This window comes from Triturus cristatus, chromosome 8 (assembly GCF_964204655.1).
Source record: "Triturus cristatus chromosome 8, aTriCri1.1, whole genome shotgun sequence".
NCBI classification, from domain to species: Eukaryota; Metazoa; Chordata; class Amphibia; order Caudata; family Salamandridae; genus Triturus; species Triturus cristatus.
Window position 1 is genome coordinate 773,532,784 of NC_140591.1, and position 22,174 is coordinate 773,554,957.

Here is a 22,174-nt window from a genome sequence, read left to right on the forward strand (position 1 = left end):
TCTTAACTGTACCCTGTGTTATATTTCTATTATTGAGGTGATTTAGCAAATCCTCAATTTCCAAAGTCTCTCTGATATATGTATTGTAATTTCTCACAAGATGTGGTGAAACCTTTTTCGGAACTGAAACAATATCTATTTAATTGATAATTTGCTGTGCATTTGAAGCGTTATGCCTATATATTTCAAGCTGGCCGCTCCCTCTAACAGCTTGCAAATCCTTATGATTAAATAATTCATTCTGACATATGTATTATCGTTATCGTTATGAAAGAATGAATGAATGAAACTTTATTGTTCAATTAATTACAATTGTTAATATTATTCAAATGATGCAATGCAATATACTAGGTCGGAATTGTAAAAATCACGACTAATTGTGTATGCGCTTGAAAACTGTTATACGTCTAGCGTGATGCCTATACCTTCCCTCCTCTTTCAATTTGGCCGCTCCTTTCTAACTGCTTTCTCCGATCTCCCAGCACTGGTTCACTCTCACGTGACCGGTGCAATGCCATCTTGACGCCGCCTTTCATAATGTCACTCCCACTACCGAACCACTTCACCTTGTTACTATTAGCGGTCTCCATATCGGTCACAGGTCATTCGTTGCCGAGGTATTACATACAGCACCCGGCTCTTTGCTATCGGTAAGTCTGGGTGTCTGTTGCACGGTTATTCTGGCACGTAGCGATTCCGTTATTTCATTGCACTTTCTCAGATTTTTTCCATAGGATTGTCATCCTTGACATTGTGGCCCAATTTTGGTTATGGATCTATCAGTTTCTATTGAAGAATTGGACCGCGAGTGTGGTAAGTCCATTCTTTATACACCACACGTAACTGTGACTGTTACAGCTGCACCACGGCTAACTTCTCTCATTCCTCAATTGTAGAGTATGTCGTTGACACATGATTTCCTTCTTAGTTATTTTCAGTACTCCTTGGGACTATACCCTTCCTCTAAAAGCGGTAAACATACCTCTTTCACAATGCTTGCCACCACAAAGACACCCTTTACTTCTATCGCCTCAGCTCTATTCCACCTAGCACAACACAATTAAGAACATGCTAGACCTACCCATGAAATAGTTCGTCCAAATGTTCCCCTCCTTTTTCACCTCCGTCATCCTTACGGGCAGGACCCATTGCTGAGCACAGAGATGTATACCAGGAATCGTCACCACCTGTGCGTGACTGCCCATGGTCTCCTATGGCCTAAACTTCAATTCCTGAAACAAACTCTTTTTCCCTCTCCCCCCCCCCCCCCCCCTCGCCTTACATTAACAGGCATCGGCCCCAGGCATATATGTCTATGTCCTTAAAATGATCCCGGTACTCCTTTTGTATGAGATCGAAATGTCGTCGACTCCTTGACACTGTTATATGAATTATTGAATTGTGCTATGGTGTTTGCCCTCATTTGTGCTTGACAAATCTATAGATACGTTTTTAAGTGCTAAGAAATGCCTGAGCCTCCTTCCTTGTTTTAATTCTCGCTGGGCTTGTGTTCCCACTTTATTGTTTTGTTTCCTTTGCAAATATATAACGTATTAAAAGTGCCGGAAGGACAACACAATATAGATCTCATTGTATTTCTATATTAATTCTTCCACTCTTATCCTTCTTGTAAGAGACCACTGTTCATGTAAATCACTTGTACCCTAGGTCCCTGACCAACCCAACTGGGTTCCCTTGTCTAGATGTAACACAATCTGGCCATTAAGGCACTTTGAAAGGTGTGTCAGATACTCTACTAAAAAATAATTTGAAAGCAATGCCAGGTCTTGGCAGCGATGAGTGAGAATGTCCATACTTGGAGGGTGACCAGTAGCATCACTGTGCAAATGTCAGTCACTTAAGATATGTGTAAATTTGAAGTTTTCCAAAGGTGCATTTTTAAAATTAAAAATATTGTTTGCTTTAAATCAGCCCATTACAAGATGTGAAGGAGTCAGCAGAAAGGTGCTCACTTCACGGATAGCTTGTGTTACTGCAACTATTTTCTGACTCCTGGGAGGCCACTCATAGTGGGTGACTTGTGTTTAAAGCTGCTGATGTTGGAATTGGAAAACCAAGGGCCAGATGTACTAACATTAGGAATAGCAATTCCCTAATTGTGATTTTCTCTATCCAAATCGCAATTAGGAAATGCTATTCTTAATGTGTGAAAATTAGAATTCTAAAATTGCGATTTCTAGTGGGTCGCAAATCGACCAACCTCATTAATATTAATGAGGTAGGTCACAATTTGCGACCCATTAGGAATGACAGTACAAAAGGGGGTGGTGATGGACGGAGCATCAGAACCAATCAAACACTCACACCCAGTCAACAGATCTGGGTTTGATCCATCACCGTTCTTTAGCCCACTCTGCCACCCCAGTTCAGACATGGCCATATGCAAATCAGTCTGACCCTGTGCCTCATGGGAACAGTCCAGCCCGAACTGCCAAGCCATGCCTTCCCTGGACCGGAAACAAGCTTCCTAGGACCAGTTTCTGGCATTTCAGCCGTCTTCAGCCAGGCTTGCTTGAATCCAGTGGCAAAGTGAGCAAGGGACTCACGTCTGAGCATACCCTGCCAACTTATGGTGAACAAAGCGGTACAAAAGGGGGTGGTGATGGACGGAGCATCAGAACCAATCAAACACTCACACCCAGTCAACAGATCTGGGTTTGATCCATCACCGTTCTTTAGCCCACTCTGCCACCCCAGTTCAGACATGGCCATATGCAAATCAGTCTGACCCTGTGCCTCATGGGAACAGTCCAGCCCGAACTGCCAAGCCATGCCTTCCCTGGACCGGAAACAAGCTTCCTAGGACCAGTTTCTGGCATTTCAGCCGTCTTCAGCCAGGCTTGCTTGAATCCAGTGGCAAAGTGAGCAAGGGACTCACGTCTGAGCATACCCTGCCAACTTATGGCGAACAAAGCGGTACAAAAGGGGGTGGTGATGGACGGAGCATCAGAACCAATCAAACACTCACACCCAGTCAACAGATCTGGGTTTGATCCATCACCGTTCTTTAGCCCACTCTGCCACCCCAGTTCAGACATGGCTATATGCAAATCAGTCTGACCCTGTGCCTCATGGGAACAGTCCAGCCCGAACTGCCAAGCCATGCCTTCCCTGGACCGGAAACAAGCTTCCTAGGACCAGTTTCTGGCATTTCAGCCGTCTTCAGCCAGGCTTGCTTGAATCCAGTGGCAAAGTGAGCAAGGGACTCACGTCTGAGCATACCCTGCCAACTTATGGCGAACAAAGCGGTACAAAAGGGGGTGGTGATGGACGGAGCATCAGAACCAATCAAACACTCACACCCAGTCAACAGATTTGGGTTTGATCCATCATCGTTCTTTAGCCCACTCTGCCACCCCAGTTCAGACATGGCCATATGCAAATCAGTCTGACCCTGTGCCTCATGGGAACAGTCCAGCCCGAACTGCCAAGCCATGCCTTCCCTGGACCGGAAACAAGCTTCCTAGGACCAGTTTCTGGCATTTCAGCCGTCTTCAGCCAGGCTTGCTTGAATCCAGTGGCAAAGTGAGCAAGGGACTCACGTCTGAGCATACCCTGCCAACTTATGGCGAACAAAGCGGTACAAAAGGGGGTGGTGATGGACGGAGCATCAGAACCAATCAAACACTCACACCCAGTCAACAGATCTGGGTTTGATCCATCACCGTTCTTTAGCCCACTCTGCCACCCCAGTTCAGACATGGCCATATGCAAATCAGTCTGACCCTGTGCCTCATGGGAACAGTCCAGCCCGAACTGCCAAGCCATGCCTTCCCTGGACCGGAAACAAGCTTCCTAGGACCAGTTTCTGGCATTTCAGCCGTCTTCAGCCAGGCTTGCTTGAATCCAGTGGCAAAGTGAGCAAGGGATCACCACTCTCTTTTGTACCACTTTGTTCGCCATAAGTTGGCAGGGTATGCTCAGACGTGAGTCCCTTGCTCACTTTGTCACTGGATTCAAGCAAGCCTGGCTGAAGACGGCTGAAATGCCAGAAACCGGTCCTAGGAAGCTTGTTTCCGGTCCAGGGAAGGCATGGCATGGCAGTTCGGGCTGGACTGTTCCCATGAGGCACAGGGTCAGACTGATTTGCATATGGCCATGTCTGAACTGGGGTGGCAGAGTGGGCTAAAGAACGGTGATGGATCAAACCCAGATCTGTTGACTGGGTGTGAGTGTTTGATTGGTTCTGATGCTCCGTCCATCACCACTCTCTTTTGTACCGCTTTGTTCGCCATAAGTTGGCAGGGTATGCTCAGACGTGAGTCCCTTGCTCACTTTGTCACTGGATTCAAGCAAGCCTGGCTGAAGACGGCTGAAATGCCAGAAACCGGTCCTAGGAAGCTTGTTTCCGGTCCAGGGAAGGCATGGCTTGGCAGTTCGGGCTGGACTGTTCCCATGAGGCACAGGGTCAGACTGATTTGCATATGGCCATGTCTGAACTGGGGTGGCAGAGTGGGCTAAAGAACGGTGATGGATCAAACCCAGATCTGTTGACTGGGTGTGAGTGTTTGATTGGTTCTGATGCTCCGTCCATCACCACTCTCTTTTGTACCATTAGGAATGACAGCCATCACAGAGCTTCTGGCCTGCTGGGGTCAGCAGGCCACCATATCTGTTATTGCTTTCAATAAATCAATCTTTTTTTTTAATGCAACTCGTTTTCTATTAAGGAATAGGGAATGCATTTAACAGAAGAAAATGAAACTTTTAAGTTTCTTGTTTTGAGAGTAGGCAGTGGTTCGCGGAACCACTGTCTGATCTTAAAAATTATATTTGTTTTACATTCTCAAAGGGGTATTAATGTTTTACGACTGGAATTTGGTCGCAAAACATTAATACATACTACTGCGAGTATTTGGAAGAGATGCCCTAAAAAGGCCCCTTCCGAATGCTGAAGTGCAAATTGCTATTCGCAAATAAGTTACTGAATCGCAAATTGCCTTTTGTACATTAAAATGAGCTATTTTACGGTTTGAAAAGGCCCAATTCTGGAAATCATTTAGTTTGCTCCAGCAGGCACAGTAGAAAATTTGGGAGTAAAGTGGGAGGCAAATCTCTCCTTTTCTGCGCAGATACAGCAAGTGACAGCCTCCTGTTTCAGCAAGCTGAGACACCTGCGGAAATTCCTACATTTGCTGCCGGAGGATTACCGCCGGGTCATAGTCCATGCCACTGTGACATCTAGGCTGGACTATGCTAGCGACCTTTACTTGGGTTTGCCAGCATACCTTATCAAAAACTACAGATGGTACAGAATGCAGCTGCGAGACTGATTAGACGTGTTCCATTTCGTCATCACATCTCTCTGCACATTAAAGAGCTTCACTGGCTGCCGGTGGCAAAAAGAATTGAATTCAAAGCCCTAACCTTGGCATTCCGGTCATTCCATGGGGAGTGCTCCAGTTATTTGAGACAATGGTTATGCATCTACAAACAGAATCGCGCCTTGAGGTCCAATTCCCAAAATCTGCTTTGTATTCCGCGAGTTAGGAAAGCCCGCCTTGGCAGCAGATCTTTTACAGTGCGGGCGTCCAAGCTATGGAACACCCTGCCTAACCGCATGCATCTGATTAAGTCAGAACCACTATGCAGGAAAGCTGTAGAAACATGGCTTTTCAGTCTAGTTTAATTGCTCTCAGGGTTCTTGCGAGTTGCGGCATGGCTGCGCGCCGTCTATTGTTTTTTAGCACCGGGACACCTCTGCTGGAGGTAGCTGTTCGCGCTATACAAATGTCGGTATTATTATTATTATTTGCGGTTTCAGAAAAGCTTTGTACATCTGCCCCCAAAGTTCGAATCCCAGCAGTACCTCAGCATCCTGTGATTATATAAAAATCACTAAATCTCCCTATGCCTAAAAGAAAAAGAATCTTATCCCATTCTGCTTCCAATGTACTCTAATTCCCATAGGTCTCGATTTCGCTTTATAGAACCGCAAAAAATGGTCTGTGTTATGCAGTCAGCAGCAAAAGTACAACCACATCGTTGTTACCAGGGCCGTCGTTGAGTGTACATCGAGGCTGAATTATGTTTTACTGACAGTAAGGGTCTTGTTGCATTTCCAAAAGGACAGCAAGTAATGTTGCTTGAAAACAAGTGCCATTTTTGTTCAGCCCTTTTTAGAAAAAAATATTTGCTTTTTGAAGATGACAGACCTCGCACCAATCTTCCCTCCATTGCCCACTATGATTGATATTTCCTTGTTTTGCTCTTCAAATAGACCTGGCCTTGCATATCTTTGTTTCTTTTTTTATGTTGTCTTTTTCTTCTTTCTTTGATGCTCTGCTTTAAGGCATAGCCATGCAGAGCAGCTTCTCCCTCATGAAAGACCTACAATTAAAAACTGTGAATGTAGAAATGCTTTATATTGCAGTTTCACATGTTTAAAAAAAAGGTGGGTGCAGGAATTCAGATCAATGCTAGAAGTTGATTTGAAGTCCACACAAGACTGTTGACCCTTAGAGGGATGTCTGTGTAACTGCTATCAGAAGCAAAACAAGCATTTGCAATGCAATAGGTCTCGCATTTACGAGAGTTTGAGCTAAAGGCTTTGTAAATGACAATGCCTTTTATTTATGTGTTGTTTTTAAAACAGATTAAATAAAAGGCACTGTCATTTACAATGGCAATGGCTTAAACTCTCACAAATGCCAGACCTATTGTACTGCAAATGGGTTCGAGGCCATGCTATGAAGTTTTTTTTAAAGCAATAGGAGCGAGCGTGTCCTGCCTGCAGGCAGGACAAAGCTATTTGAGAAAATAGTGATCGGAGCCTGTTAGTGAAGCCTGCCAAGTAACAACGCATGTAACAGGGTGTGTTCTCATAGGTGGTTACAAAATAAGACAAGGCGGTACTAAGGAGGGGCTTCTTAGTCTATTGACCAATGAAAAGCCACAGTTTACAGTGGACAATGACACAAGCCAATGAAAAACATGGGCGGTGAGTGGGCGGAGCTTCAAGTTCATACCTTAATACAGCATTCACTGCCCACCCCTCGTGTGGGGTGTACTCCTGCAGAATTCTATGCACTTGTGTCAGAGAATTGCACAATAAGTAAGTGGATTCAGGGCTACAATATCATTCTTTTTGAGTGTCTGGGAGCAGTAAATCCAGCTACTCTGAAATCTAAATTCAATTTACGTGTGCAAATGGCTTTTGTGAATCAGACCTTTAATGCTTTGAAACTTACAGTATTTTTTTTCTCTTTGTACAATGCACAAAAATCTTAAGTTCTTATGTGCGCTTCATCAACCTCGTGCAGAGGCAACGCTGATGAATCTAAGGGCCCGATTACAACTTTGGCAGTGCTGGGACCGCTGTCGCAATCTGGTGGTCTGACCACTCAGATACCTGGTGGCCCAACTGCCGAATTAGGATGCAGGCGGTGAGGCTGTCGTCAGACCGCTGCAAGACCACCACCACCACCAGGATCTCAGATCCCACAGCAGCTGTGGTGGGGAGAGCGGTGGCACCACCATGGGGATTACAAGCTTCCTTCCTGTCGACCTTTTCATGGCAGGGACCCCACCATGAAAAGGTTGGCGGAAAGGAAGGTAAGGGGCCCCAAACAGGGCCCAAGGGCGATTCAGCCCAGTGGGAAAAGTGGCTGGAGGCACATATTGTGCCCCCCTGTGCCTGCACTGTCATGGCAACAGGGTGCCTAATGTGATGCAGCGCTGGAGTGGGAAGGCATTCCCTTCAGCCTCACTCATTGAGCCGAGCATGCTGCTGCGACAGGGCCGCTGCCGGCACACTGCCAGCCCCCCAATGAACTTGTGATGCAGCAGTCGCGATGCCGCTGGCTTGGCGGTGTTCTTCCGTCTGCTACTGTCGCAAACTGGTGGTGTGCCTGCCAATATCATAATTGGGCCCTAAGACTCATATTTTTTCTTTTTCTCCTTCCTTCCAGTATGTGTGGGACAAGAGTGAGGACTATTTGTTTAAATCCATGGTTGCATGGGCAATGAGGAGCTCTCTACAGGATGAAACCTTCACGTGAGTAAACTCAAATCATTAAAGGCTCATGTCAAACTCCATAATGAACATTATGACTATTAAATAGGAACCAGCTATCAGTATGATTTAGTTCAATATCATCTGTATTTTCACACCTTTTTTTCATGTGCCACAAACAATAAATCAACAATACAGTTTATCAATAGTTTTCTACGAAAATGTTTTTTTGACAAAAAACTATGTATTTAAAATAAATTGTTAGATAAGGAGAAAGTTAGAGCCCACAGCACCTAGTGTTAAGTACATATTATCAAGAATTAATAATTAATTTCAGTACATAGAGTACAAGTTTGAGAAGGTGTAAGAATTGGGCTTATGTTGCACTGAGAGGAAAAAGTCTTCATATTATCAAAAATCAGTAATCAATTCAGATGGCTACAAAACAAAAAATAAATAACATGATAATAGGGCGAGCACTACGAACATGTTTTTTTGGTTTGGCAATATAAATATAAAGCAGTAATTTAATCAGATTTGATTCTCTATACGTGTTTCTTATGTTTCTGACATGCTGATACTTTATTATAGGGTGACTGTTGGGCAGAGTATATAGATTACAATTTCATATAGTGATAGATAACATTACTGCCTACTGAGATGTGCTTTGCCTGGGTAACATCATACAACATTGGCAATGCTTCTTCGGGGGGACTTGTACATTTTTATTTGGCATCAACTTAATATTTACCTCATTCACCAACAATTTAATTTTTTCTCTGTCGATAATTAAATGCACAGACATATATTTATCACTTTCTTTTTTTCTTAGTATAAAATTCTTAACCGGCTCTAATACCTTTAGATCATAGGTTTCCTTCAAGTACTAACATAGGAATATCCTACAACACATTTTAATTGGATTAGGAATGTGGCTGTAGAAGCTGAAATAAATGTGAGGTCTGCTGGGTGTAGGCAGGATGTTTTGAAACGGTTGGCATACGCCTAAACCTTATTTAAATATACGGGATCAAGCAAGTTGGGAGATTTTCCTGCTCCTTAATCATATAAATGCTCCCCCCCCCCCCCTTGGCGAAGTAAGGAGGGATTCATTGATTTATTTAATTTATATTCACTTTCTTCAGATTTTACATTTGGATTCTCCACAAACCGACACATTTGACTTTCTCAAAGCTTAATGGCACAACTATCATTAAAGTCCTTCAGCCCATCTGGAACCTCTCCTTCCAAGTAATTCTATATACTTTTCCTCATAAAGTGGCCTTAATGAATGCCTAGGTGCAATCCAGTGTGAACTAATACAATTTAATATATGTATATTTATTATATATTTGTGGTTACCAAAAAAGGCGAGACGCAATTGGCCCAGAATGCAGCTGCTCGAATGCATTCCCATCCCCCATTTGCCTGCCACTGGCGTAACAGATCAAATTGATGTTTTCTCCTAAATAATTCCAGAGTAGATGATCTCTGGTATCAACACACCTAGGGCTTCATTTACCGGATTTTGGCATAGGGCAGCAAGGCACCTTGCTGTGCTTCCCTACGCCAAAGTGAAAGGGCCGGAATGCATCACGCATAGAAAGAGGAAACAACGAGGAGAAATAAAGATATTTCTCCTCGTTATCCCTCACCTTGGGAGGCATTAGGATTTGGCGCTTCCCCAGGTTTACATGATTTTGTAAATCTGGGGCAGTGTCAAAATCCATGAGTGTTGCGTGGGAAAACCCACTGCAAAGCCCATGGAATGCCTCCCGGGCGCAGAGTTTGCAACGCATCGATTTGACCTGTGTTGCCGTACTCTAGTTTTATGAGGCCACTCGAAACCACACAGGGTGACTCTGCGTGGCTTCTTAAATCTGATTCAGAGCCCTGCGTCATGCATGTACCACTTTACGTGATGCAAAAGTGATGCAGGGATCTCATAAATAAACGCCCCAATAGCTTATCATCTTGTAGGTCATCAAGCAGTTTGGCGTGCTAGAACGTACCATTATTAAGAAACAGTTGAATAGGTGGGAGAGTCTATGTAGTGATTTACGCTGTACAAAAACATTAATTTTTCTCTCATCCTAACAATCGTTTATGTTGCTTATTGCAATGCAACAAAAATGTAACCTAGTTTTTCAGTTTACTATGCTCTGAAAAAAAATATAAATTTTGTGTTAAATTCTAAAGGTACCCTCAGGGTTATCAATATAACACTACAAAATTCCACTTGAAATAACCCATTAACCAAGGAACAAGTCCCAATATTTGATGAGTGCAACAAATGCCTTCAGTGTACACAAACATTGAAGCCTTTGTCGAGACAGAGAAGGTGCAGGGGAAGAGACTCCGAAGCCAGCATTGCAAGAAACTCCACTTAGTAAATCACTTTCCATTTAGTGCTCTTTCTTATGAAAAGGAAAAGTGTATTGGTACACATACCACTGGTGGCTTCTTATGAAAAGGAAAAGTACTTTGTTACACATACTACTGGTGGCTTGATTACGAGTGGGTTGTTGTTTTTCCTTCCCATGCATAAACCCTGTTTACCCAGGGGTTGGAATCATGAGTTTGGCTGTATTTAACACATTCCGTAATTATCAGATGTTTTAAGTTGCTCAACCTTCGTTAAATTTCAGCAGGTCACACTTGTCAAAATGAAAGAGGGGAAAGCATGCAGATTTTGTTGCGTTAACCACCTAATCTGAATGTTATTCCCCAGTTTCTCGTAATAGGTGCTATTTACTGCACCTGATAAATACCGTAACCTGTGGTATTGTTTTTAATCAGGTGCAATAAATAGCACCTAAACTCGCAAGCAGGGAAGTAAATACTGCACACAAGTTAACACATGTATACAGGAACACAGGTGGAAATGCCTGCTGTGAACTCACTAAAGTGCCTCAAAACCAACACAGGCACATTAAAGAAAGGTTCCACATGGTCCCCCAACGATAACCTAAACCTTTAACGATCTAAACAAAAGCAAGCTGTGAACCCTAAAAGCACAATACTCCCCCTCCCCGGGTCTAACACAACATAAGAATTACATTAATGAAAACCCTTCAAGATAATAATACCTTTCAATGACATACACCATATTCTTATTTACTATAAACAATTTATACATCAATAAAGCATTCATTCTTCAAAATAGAGTATTGTGCAAATCTCTCTTCTATTTTTAACTTGGCTTCAAATAGCCACTGTACCTAGTAATTAAGATCAATGCCCACCCAAAATTGCAAACTAAGGGGCCTATTATGATCTCAGGCGGATCGCCACGGCCGGCCAAATGTCCCTGTGTGACCCCCCTGCCATATTAGTATGGCGAGGGGCACCGCAGCGGACGGAATGACCATCCGCCGCTTTTCCGCTGGTCGGATTGCCGGCCGGGCGGAAAAGTCAGACAACATGGGCACCGCCATCCATATTATCATGTGCATTCTGAAAGGCCTTTCCATGGCGGCGATGTCGCCATGGAAAGGCCGGCGGACAATGCTTTGAGGGCCTGTTACGGGCCCCCGGGGGAGGTGGGGGAGGTGCGGGGCTGCACTTGGGGGGTACCTATGGTACCCCCCTTCATTGGCATACACAAGGTGGCAGGCACATTGTACATGCCAATGCAGAACATGCATATTTCATATTGTGGCGGGTGCTGCTTACAGCACCGCCCGACACAATGTTAAATATGCAAGATGCGACCGCCAGGGTGGCAGTCGCATCCTAATGGGCCTGGCGGGACCGCCGCACCTCTGGCGGTCGGTCCCGTTTACCGTTACGGTGGCAGGCGGACAAAGTCCACTCGCCATCGTAATGGGGCCCTAAATCCCCAGCTCAAGAAGTTCTTGCGAAACAAAGCAAAATCTATTATTCTGGTGGTGGCCATTCTTGTAGAGTTCCATGAGACTTAGTGTGACACTTACAGATTAACACTGCGGCTCCTGCAGGGGCTTGGCACTCTCCTGGTAGCACCCACAAACTGTGAATTCACTTTTGGTGGTGCACATCTTCATCTGGGCATCACCAGAAATATTTTACAGTGTTTTAATCCCACCACTGAAGCTCATGGGGTGACTTTTGTAAACCACAAATATTTGTTTCCTGAACCCTTTGACATGCCTGGGCCTGGAAATATTATCTTTTGAAAAATAAAAAATAGAAATTGCTTGCGTTCCTTGTGTGTGACACTTGTACACTTTTGCTTGGGCATGGACAGGCAAACTCCATTCCGACCCAACACACTCTGGTAAAGAGTCGGCTGTGTTTGTTCCTCTCCTTCTTCCACCTGCAGTACAGATGGGTGGCAACTGTGGTTGTGCTCCCATTTTTCCCCAGACATAGGCACGGGGAGCCAACACAGGGTCACACTGTTCTCCCCCACAGCTCTGGCTCTCTCTGGGAAACAAGTGCAAAGGGCTCATCCGAAGTTGGACCCCAGAGCACTGACCCTCCTTGGGGGTGATTAGCAGTCCCATCTGGGTCCTTACGGCTGAGTGTGACGGTGCACTAGGTTGGCTCTCCGCAGGGGTATGTAATTAGGGAACCTCTGAACAGTGTATTCATTTTCTAGGAAGATTCAATTAAGACCTTCTGGCCTCTAAAATGTTGGCACTATCTTGATGGGGCATTTCTTTCTATCTGGTTCCCATTCTGATGAGGGAGAACTCAAGGGCATGCCCTCCTCCCCCTTTAACTCCTGATATTAAACTCTGTTTAGCTGCTCCAGCACAAAGCTGCCTCATTCCAGCAGCAGAAAGCATCACAGAACCCAAGACCTGCTCTCCTGTCTGGGTTCCTGGTAACCTTCTTGGCTTGGGGACTTTGTTTAGCAGCACCCTACTACCCTGAAGGTTAAACTGGCTGCCTGCACTCCCCAGGTTCACATCCTCCTGACAAAAGTCAGGGCAACTATGTATCCAGGAGGAGTCACAGGATTGCCCAACATTTGTACCCTCCAAAAGACAGTCCCCATATGTTTTAGGGGCACCCTCTACTCCAAGGCCCCCAGAGGGTCCACCCTCTAATGTGTGCCAGATGGAGTGGAGAGGCTAATTCCACTTGCCCTGGTTGCAAAAGTCCAATAGAGTCCTTAGAAGTACAAACCCGGAGTTTTCTCCATGGAAGGGTTCATCAGGAGGCTGGTCTTTCTTCTCACAGTATATTCCTTGTGCAGGGGTTTGAAAGTGGAGGTGGAGTGTTCTAAAAGGTGGGCATCTCTGACACATCATCCCTCCACCCTTCATCCATCCACCCTTCACCCGTCCACTGCATAGTATGTAGGACTTTTCCAATATAGCGAATTCAAGCTTTGGACTGTCACAACTCTTCCAGGTCCATAACTCTAACCCCAACTCACACAGAAACCTGGTGTCTTTCTTCCAAAACTTTATAAAGGAGTCCCTTATATAAATAGTGCCAGAGTTCTGGTTGCCCCCCTTTTGTCTCAGTGAGAAAGGGCATAGCCAGGCATTTACCGAGATGGAAACACTGGATTACTGTCTCTGGCCTGAATTTAGCACATATGGCAGTGGTGGCGGCAGGCCATGTTTTGTGATTTATAGTAAGACCAGACCTTTTTATATGTGTCAGTGATTCTGTGATCTACTGACCCATTTCGTGTACAGTTACACTGTTTTATGGGACCCAGAACCATACGCTCACATCCTGTGTGCATGTCAAATGCATGTTTGTGTACAGTAAGCACATGGTGCATGTATGGTAGTAGGACTCTGCATGTTGCATGTTTGTGAGTCTGAGTATTTAGGCCCCTAATTTAGTATGGGTGGCTTCCCTAGACAGTGGAAGTGGGTATTCCTGTGGTGGGGGATTGAGATCCTGTCTAGACACTGAAGCATGGTGGATGGAGACAAGGCTACCTTTTGAAACTCTATGAAGCTTTTGTTTACCAACGGGCTGATGAATACTTCTTCTGGGGCTTTGCCATTTATTGATTAGTTCTCCATTAGCACAGCTGTTTGGTTGTTGGTAGATCTGAGGGAGGGGCAGGACTGCAGTTTCTGTTGTACAAGGACATTTCTAGGACTCCTGGTTGCTGTTCAGAAAGGCTGATGACAGCCAGGTGCAGAAATCTCACACTTCATTGTGCCCATGCTGTGGGTGATCCTGGTTGAAGACAACACCAATGCTGCCTGCTGGGCACAAAAGCTGAGTCTAAAGAGCAGCCTGAAGTTTGAGACATATGTTTCACATTCCCTGAAAAGTGAATAAAAGTGGAATCCAAACTACCCCAGTTTGTGTCAGTTCCAGATTTTTATGATCAAGGCAGGGAGTGACCTGCAAAGGACTGCTGAGTGACCAGAGCCTGTGCCTGCCTGGCACACAGTCTCCCAGAGGTGATGTCTCAAGGGACATCGCCTCAAGACTGCACTTTCTGCTGGAGGAGCTAAGAGTCTGCCAAGTGCCTAGAAGCCTGCCTGCCTGCCTACCTGCCTGACTACCTGCTGAGAGATGAAAGGAGTCTGGCCGGCCCTACAGGGAGAGAGACCATCCAAGAGGAGAAGCCAAGTTTATTCCAGGACTGAAGATAACACAGAGAAAGCAAACTGCCAGAGTGACTGAAGGTAGGAGCTATCAATGATGCAGAGCATCTCACGGTCTGCAATTGAAGCCAACAGCACCAGTGTTGTAGTGGGTCTCATAGTCTCTTTCTGTGGTTCCTATCAAACTACAACAAAAAAAGACTCAATTTTCTGCCTGCCAGGTGACCCCTCACCACTGCTGAGGGCCGCAATTTGGTGCTGCTGCTTCCAACAGTGAGAGAAGCTGTGGTTTTACTGAAGAAGAGTCATTTGGGCTAAGAAGCCAGCAGCTACCAGGAACACACATCCATCTACACTGGCCCGAGTTTGACCAAAACTGGCTTGCTGTGGAATGCACCTGGTGTGACCAACCGTGGGTTGCAACTTCCTTATTGTAGTATCCGAATGCACTAGCCCAAGGTGAATTTCAACTGCCTTCCCGTAGGATCTGTCTTCACTAGCCCAGATGTGGGCCACAACTGCTTAAGATGCCAGGATTACCGTTTTCACAACCTTCATGAGGTTCACTTATCTGTCCGCTAGGAGGCAGTGCACACAGAAGATGCGGGCTGTGCTCAAACAGACCATGCTACTGCCGAGGTAAGAACAAAGCACATTGATTGCACATTTGAACCTGTGGGGTTATTACTGGGGGTTGATAGCAACAGGGTCTCCAAGGTGGGAGAGAACATTGAGGGCAGGTGGAGGTCTGTGTGACTGAAATTACTTTCTTTAAAGACAAAAGCAAGCACTGCGCTGGATGACCAGTTATTGTGTCTGTTTGCAGATTTATTGTGTTCTGAGCTCTAGCCCTGTCTGCACTTCCTCCTTGAGAAGCCTGTGACTGCTTGCCCTATCTACTCTGCGAGCCAAGTGTGGAAAGGGTTGTTTTGCCTCAGTTTGCAGAACCAAAGTAGGATAGACTCCAAGACCTCAGCGGAAAACAATCACAGTCACACAGTTCTGTAAGTAAATGTCATTAATTGAGTCTCAATCCCTGTAAGCTTTGGGCAGCATGTGTAATTGAGTACTAACCTTAACCAGTGGTGCCTGGCTTCTAAAAAAGGTCCACTCCAACACAGCTGAAGTAGGAGGTTCTGTGCTGGTTCCAAGCAAACATGTATTCACATTGCTTGCACACGTGTCGGTGAGTGAGACTACTATCTAACTCAGCTCGGTCTCTGCTCAAAATTAGCCTATCACAGATTTGACCATGAGTAAAGTGTTTATGGCCTATACAGGTCTTATACTTTAACTGGGCATGCAATATGAATTATCCCCATTTCATTTTGATATTGTGTGAGTCTGTAGTGCATTACTATGAGGCTGTAGTGCTTCACCATATTCTCAATATAGGTGACAGCACATTACCTTTACTTTGGCTCAACACAGAGAAAAGAATAATAGGTCCATGGGACCACTGCCTGCTGTTAAAAAAATAATTTTATTTACATTCTCAAAGGGCAAGGGGTCCCAATGTGACGCCTTTGCCTTTGCGAATGGTTTACCACCAGTGTTAAACTGGTGGTAAAGTATTACTGTTTTGCGACCGGAATTTGGTCGCAAAACAGTAATACATATCATATCAATTTGGTATTTGGAAGGGACACCCTAAACACACCCCTGCCAAATACAGAATTGCAAATGTAGAATTCGAATCGCATTTTGAATTTTGTACATTTAAAAAAGCATTTTTTCCGGTCTCAAATGGCCCAATTCTGCTAATTTTGACATTTGCCACTAGAAAAATGCTTTGTACATCTGTCCCAAAGTCTCTTTCCTTTGTACATCTGCCCCAAAGTCTCTTTTCTTATGTTCAAAAAGGTCCAGACGGAAAATATAAATTCCGAGCGGTGTCAGAGAGCATGTCTGTAACTTGAGGAAATGTAAAGTTTTTGGAGGAATGAACGAAAAAAATCTTACGGAGCTCTTATCCAACGGCTTGAAGAATGATTGCAACAAAAAACATTTACCTTGAAACTTAAAATTGATGAACAAATTTTCCCCTGCCGTAAAGATAGTTCCTCTTTTGTCCTGGGGACCCAGCTTTAACTCTAGCATCTGGTATGTTGAAATCAATGGCATCGATGAGTCGGATGTTGTACAGCCGTGCCTGAACTGGTACAGCAAGTACCGTGAACAGGAAGCTATTCACCTGTGTCTAAAGCATTTTCGTTAGCACAACTACACAGAGGCTTTTGAGTCCCTTCAGAAGAAAACAAAGATTGCTTTGCAGCACCCTATGCTCACAGATCTACATGACAAACTAGTTCTGAAAGATGACTTTGATGCCTGTGAAGAGCTGATTGAAAAGGCAGTGACGGCTTGTTCAACCAATATATCAGTCGGCAGGAGTACAAGCCTTGATGGAGGCAGATCATCCCTAAAAGCATGAAAACACTAGGTGATGGAGAAGATAGCAGACCAGGGATGAGAGGTGGACATCAGAGGGTCATAGATGTGGAGTCTGAAACAGTCTATCTATTTGGTGGCTGGGATGGCACACAAGATCTGGCAGATTTTTGGGCTTACAGTGTTCCAGATAACCAGTGGACCTGCATATCGAGAGACACAGAAAAAGAGAGTGGGCCTAGTGCGCGGTCGTGTCACAGAATGTGCATTGATACTCAGCGGAGGCAGATCTACACGCTGGGACGGTACTTGGATTCCTCTGTGAGGAACAGCAAATCTCTAAAAAGCTGAAGGGCCAAAGCTGGTGTTTGATCATCAGATCTGCATGGACTCTGAGAAGCATATGATCTACACGTTCGACGGTAGAATTTTGACTTGCAACGGGACAGTGGATTACAGTCGAACCACAGAGCCCCAGTTTAGTGGTTTGTTTGCTTTCGACTGTCATTCTCATACATGGAAGTTTCTTCGAGAAGACTCTTGTAATGCTGGGCCTGAAGATATCCAGTCTAGGATAGGACATTGCATGCTCTACCATTCAAGGAAACAATGCCTATACGATCAAAGACATATCTTAATGACTTCTTCAGCTACGATGTGGACAGTGACCACGTTGAAATCATATCAGATGGCACAAAAAAAGACTGTGGCATGGTTCCAATGACAGGCTTCACCCAGAGGGCCACCATCGATCTGGAACTGAATGAAATAAATGTCTTGTCTGGTCTCAGTAAGGACCAAGAAAAGTGGGAGGAGAATGTTCGGAATTTCTTTTGGATTAATGATATTGTGCGCAACAACTGGTCCTGCGTCTACAAAAATGATCAAGCCATGAAAGACAGCCCTAACAAAAGTCTTCAGAAGGAGGAGCCCTGTCCCAGATTTGCACACCAGCTAGTTTATGATGAGATACACAAGGGTCATTATCTGTTTTGTGGCAATCCCGGAAAATCTTGTTCTCCAAAAATGAGATTGGATGACTTCTGGTCTCTGAAGCTCTGTCGACCCTCCAAGGAATACTTGCTGAGGCACTGCAAATATCTTATTCGGAAACACAGGTTTGAGGAGCAGGCACAGACAGAACCCCTTTGTGCACTAAAATACTTACAAAATGACTTGTATGCCACAGTGGATCATTCCGACCCAGAAGAGACGAAAGAATTCCAACTCCACGCCTCAGCTCTGTTTAGATCCAGCTCAGAATTCACCCCTCTTGGTTTATCCGATGTTGACCACAAGTACGCACAGAGAACACTGCTCTTTGATACACTGGTGACTATCTTCCCAGACAGCATGACCCCACCTAAGGGTAATCTTATGTACCTTATCACCCTGTAACAGAATTCTTACGGACACTTACAAGAAAATAAGAAGGAAAAGAAGATTTGAGTGTTTTTTTTCTTTCATGTACTGCGGCAACAGACTGGAAAACAGAAGTGCAAGAATACAATGATCCTTGCTCTGCAAGAGATAGTGCTCAAGTGTCAAACAACACGAGTACCCACCTGCTGTGCTTGGATTCATTCTTTAACATTTGTAAAATCACAAACCTACTGTGTGTATAAATGTATACATATATATATTTATATACGACAACTAATAGGTAGTAGTGTTCCTTATAAAGGAATAACCGCACACCAGATTGTTACACAAAATTATTGATTGAAAAAAATATATTTTCGGCGTTTAGTTTCAATTGTTCACAGTTGAATCGGCGTGCTCAAGGCAAGTTTTGACATCTACTACCTAGAGACATCGCCAGCATGTTGAACAACATGCATACATTGAAAATTAGAAAAAGCCTGAACAGCACACCCCTGTATATTAAATTTTCAGTCCAACATTAATGTAGGTTTATCACTGTATCCAAAATTACATGTACTCGTCAGTACAGGTGGGAGAGATCAGTTCCATCAATCAATGGTCTCCATTGTCAAAGAATCCAAACCCCTTCAATTTCAGTGGATTGTCATCTTTTATTGTTAAAACAGAAATCCCAGCACACGATCTAGCCGACACGTGTTTCGTCTTATACTAAGACTTTTTCAGTCTGAAACAGTCTATCTATTTGGTGGCTGGGATGGCACACAAGACTTGGCAGATTTTTGGGCTTACAGTGTTCCTTATAACCAGTGGACCTGCATATCGAGAGACACCGGAAAAGAGAGTGGTCCTAGTGCGCGGTCGTGTCACAGAATGTGCATTGATACTCAGCGGAGGCAGATCTACACGCTGGGACGGTACTTGGGTTCATCTGTGAGGAGCAGCAAATCTCTAAAAAGCTGGAGGGCCAAAGCTGGTGTTTGATCATCAGATCTGCATGGACTCTGAGAAGCATATGATCTACACGTTCAACGGTAGAATTTTGACTTGCAACAGGACAGTGGATTACAGCCGAACCACAGAGCCCCAGTTTAGTGGTTTGTTTGCTTTCGACTGTCATTCTCATACATGGAAGGTTCTTCGAGAAGACTCTTGTAATGCTGGGCCTGAAGATATCCAGTCTAGGATAGGACATTGCATGCTCTACCATTCAAGGAAACAATGCCTATACGATCAAAGACATATCTTAATGACTTCTTCAGCTACGATGTGGACAGTGACCACGTTGAAATCATATCAGATGGCACAAAAAAAGACTGTGGCATGGTTCCAATGACAGGCTTTACCCAGAGGGCCACCATCGATCTGGAACTGAATGAAATCCATGTCTTGTCTGGTCTCAGTAAGGACCAAGAAAAGCGGGAGGAGAATGTTCGGAATTCCTTCTGGATTAATGATATTGTGCGCAACAACTGATCCTGTGTCTACAAAAATGATCAAGCCATGAAAGACAGCCCTAACAAAAGTCTTCAGAAGGAGGAGCCTTGTCCCAGATTTGCACACCAGCTAGTTTATGATGAGATACACAAGGTTCATTATCTGCTTGGTGGCAATCCCGGAAAATCCTGTTCTCCAAAAATGAGATTGGATGACTTCTGGTCTCTGAAGCTCTGTCGACCCTCCAAGGAATACTTGCTGAGGCACTGCAAATCTCTTATTTGGAAACACAGGTTTGAGGAGCAGGCACAGACAGAACCCCTTTGTGCACTAAAATACTTACAAAATGACTAGTATGCCACAGTGGATCATTCCGACCCAGAAGAGACGAAAGAATTCCAACTCCACGCCTCAGCTCTGTTTAGATCCAGCTCAGAATTCACCCCTCTTGGTTTATCCGATGTTGACCACACGTACGCACAGAGAACACTGCTCTTTGATACACTGGTGACTATCTTCCCAGACAGCATGACCCCACCTAAGGGTAATCTTGTGGACCTTATCACCCTGTAACAGAATTCTTACGGACACTTACAAGAAAATAAGAAGGAAAAGAAGATTTGAGTGTTTTTTTTCTTTCATGTACTGCGCAACAGACTGTTAAACAGAAGTGCAAGGATAAAATGATCCTTGCTCTGCAAGAGATAGTGCTCAAGTGTCAAACAACATGAGTACCCACCTACTGTGCTTGGATTAATTCTTTAACATTTGTGAAATCACAAACCTACTGTGTGTATAAATGTATACATATATATATTTATATACAACAACTAATAGGTAGTAGTGTTCCTTATAAAGGAATAACGGCACACCAGATTGTTACACAAAATTATTGATTGAAAAAAATATCTTTTCGGCGTTTAGTTTCAATTGTTCACAAGGCAAGTTTTGACATCTACTACCTAGAGACATCGCCACTGAGGGTTACTTGTAGGTAACCCTCAGCAAATCGTCTAGTCGAATCAAAATCACGCGTCTCATTTTTTTGCGGGACATCCAACGTTCGGTTATACTTAACACCGTTCTGGGATAGCGTGTACACTCGTATCAGGGAGTTGTACTGAATACTGACATAACGTGATTGAAGCGTGTCGTTTTAGCATTGGGTTTACATCTCTATTTGCAACTATGATTTATTTCAAGATTCATGGTCTTCCGTAGTCGAACGTGATTTTGATTCGACTAGACGATTTGCTGAGGGTTACCTACAAGTACCAACCGGGATGATTTTTACACATTAATTGCCTTGAAAAAGTCTTTGTATAAGACGAAACACGTGTCGGCTAGATCGTGTGCTGGGATTTCTGTTTTAACAATAAAAGATGACAATCAATTGAAATTGAAGGGGTTTGGATTCTTTGATTGATGGAACTGATCTATCCCATCTGTACTGACGAGTACATGTAATTTTGGATACAGTGATCAACCTACATTAATGTTGGACTGAAAATTAATATACAGGGGTGTGCTGGTCAGGCTTTTTCTAATTTTCAATATATATATTTATATTAATGTGTGTGTGCTTGTATATACATATTTATATGTACATATATATACACACATAGATACACACGCACACTTTTCCAAGCTGATGTTTGAGAAAGAATGTCAGTGAGATAAGGGAGATCATGAGGTTTTCCCTCTGAAAACTTGAGGTTTGCAGAAGTTCATGGCTTGCATCTACCACAACAACAAATGTCTCTTCTGTGTTTGCTTCAACATAGCTGTATCATGAACTTAAACCTATTCAAGATATTCTTGTTGGTAGTGTAAACAGCACAAGACCCTTGTGAATGTCCAGGTAATGTACATGTCTTTTTTGTCTTGTAACAACCCTTTCGCAGTTATAATTGATGAGAAGCACAGGGTTCACACTTCTCAGAGGCCTGCCAAAGCAACGGAACCTGGGCATCTGGGGGTCAACCTTGCAAGCACGAATTGGAGCAACCATACTATAGATAAACAATTCTTGCCATATTTTGTATTCCTTTGTTTTTCAGTCTGACATGGAGAATGTGTGTTGCACAGCAGTGTCTGCATGTGTGCACACATTGAAGTTTTTACAAAAGTGAACTCTAAATTCTTGAGCCCTAGCATTATGTATAAACATGTAAATCAGTGAATGTGGCATACTGGTGCAATTTTGAAATATGTGAATTGGTTTTCATTTCTTGGTTATGGTTGAAGATGAAACTGTGTGCAGCAGGGCATGTGTAGGTTCCTTTTGTATTCCAGCATAATTTCATTTACAAAACACAAGTCAGAACATTGAGAGCTATATGTGAATTTAGCAGTTACGAATTCCCGTGATATTAAGTAAGCCACTAGAGCGTGCCATGAATCTGTTTTCCATGCACTCTTTCATTTTTTCTTTCCTTTTCTATACACTCTTCATGCCCTTCTCTGTTGAGCAGTG

At 43.9% G+C, this 22,174-nt stretch overlaps 1 protein-coding gene and 2 pseudogenes across 1 annotated transcript in view; all 3 read left to right on the plus strand.

The window, feature by feature from the left end:
* CLTRN (collectrin, amino acid transport regulator) overlaps positions 1-22,174 on the plus strand; it is a 191,965-nt gene that overhangs the window by 95,543 nt on the left and 74,248 nt on the right. The window contains exon 3 of the mRNA XM_085622212.1: positions 7,932-8,017. Within this exon, the coding sequence (XP_085478338.1) occupies positions 7,932-8,017 (86 nt within the window). The remainder of the gene's footprint in view (positions 1-7,931; positions 8,018-22,174) is intronic.
* On the plus strand, positions 15,089-18,276 carry LOC146805073 (muskelin pseudogene; annotated as a pseudogene).
* On the plus strand, positions 18,702-20,271 carry LOC146805074 (muskelin pseudogene; annotated as a pseudogene).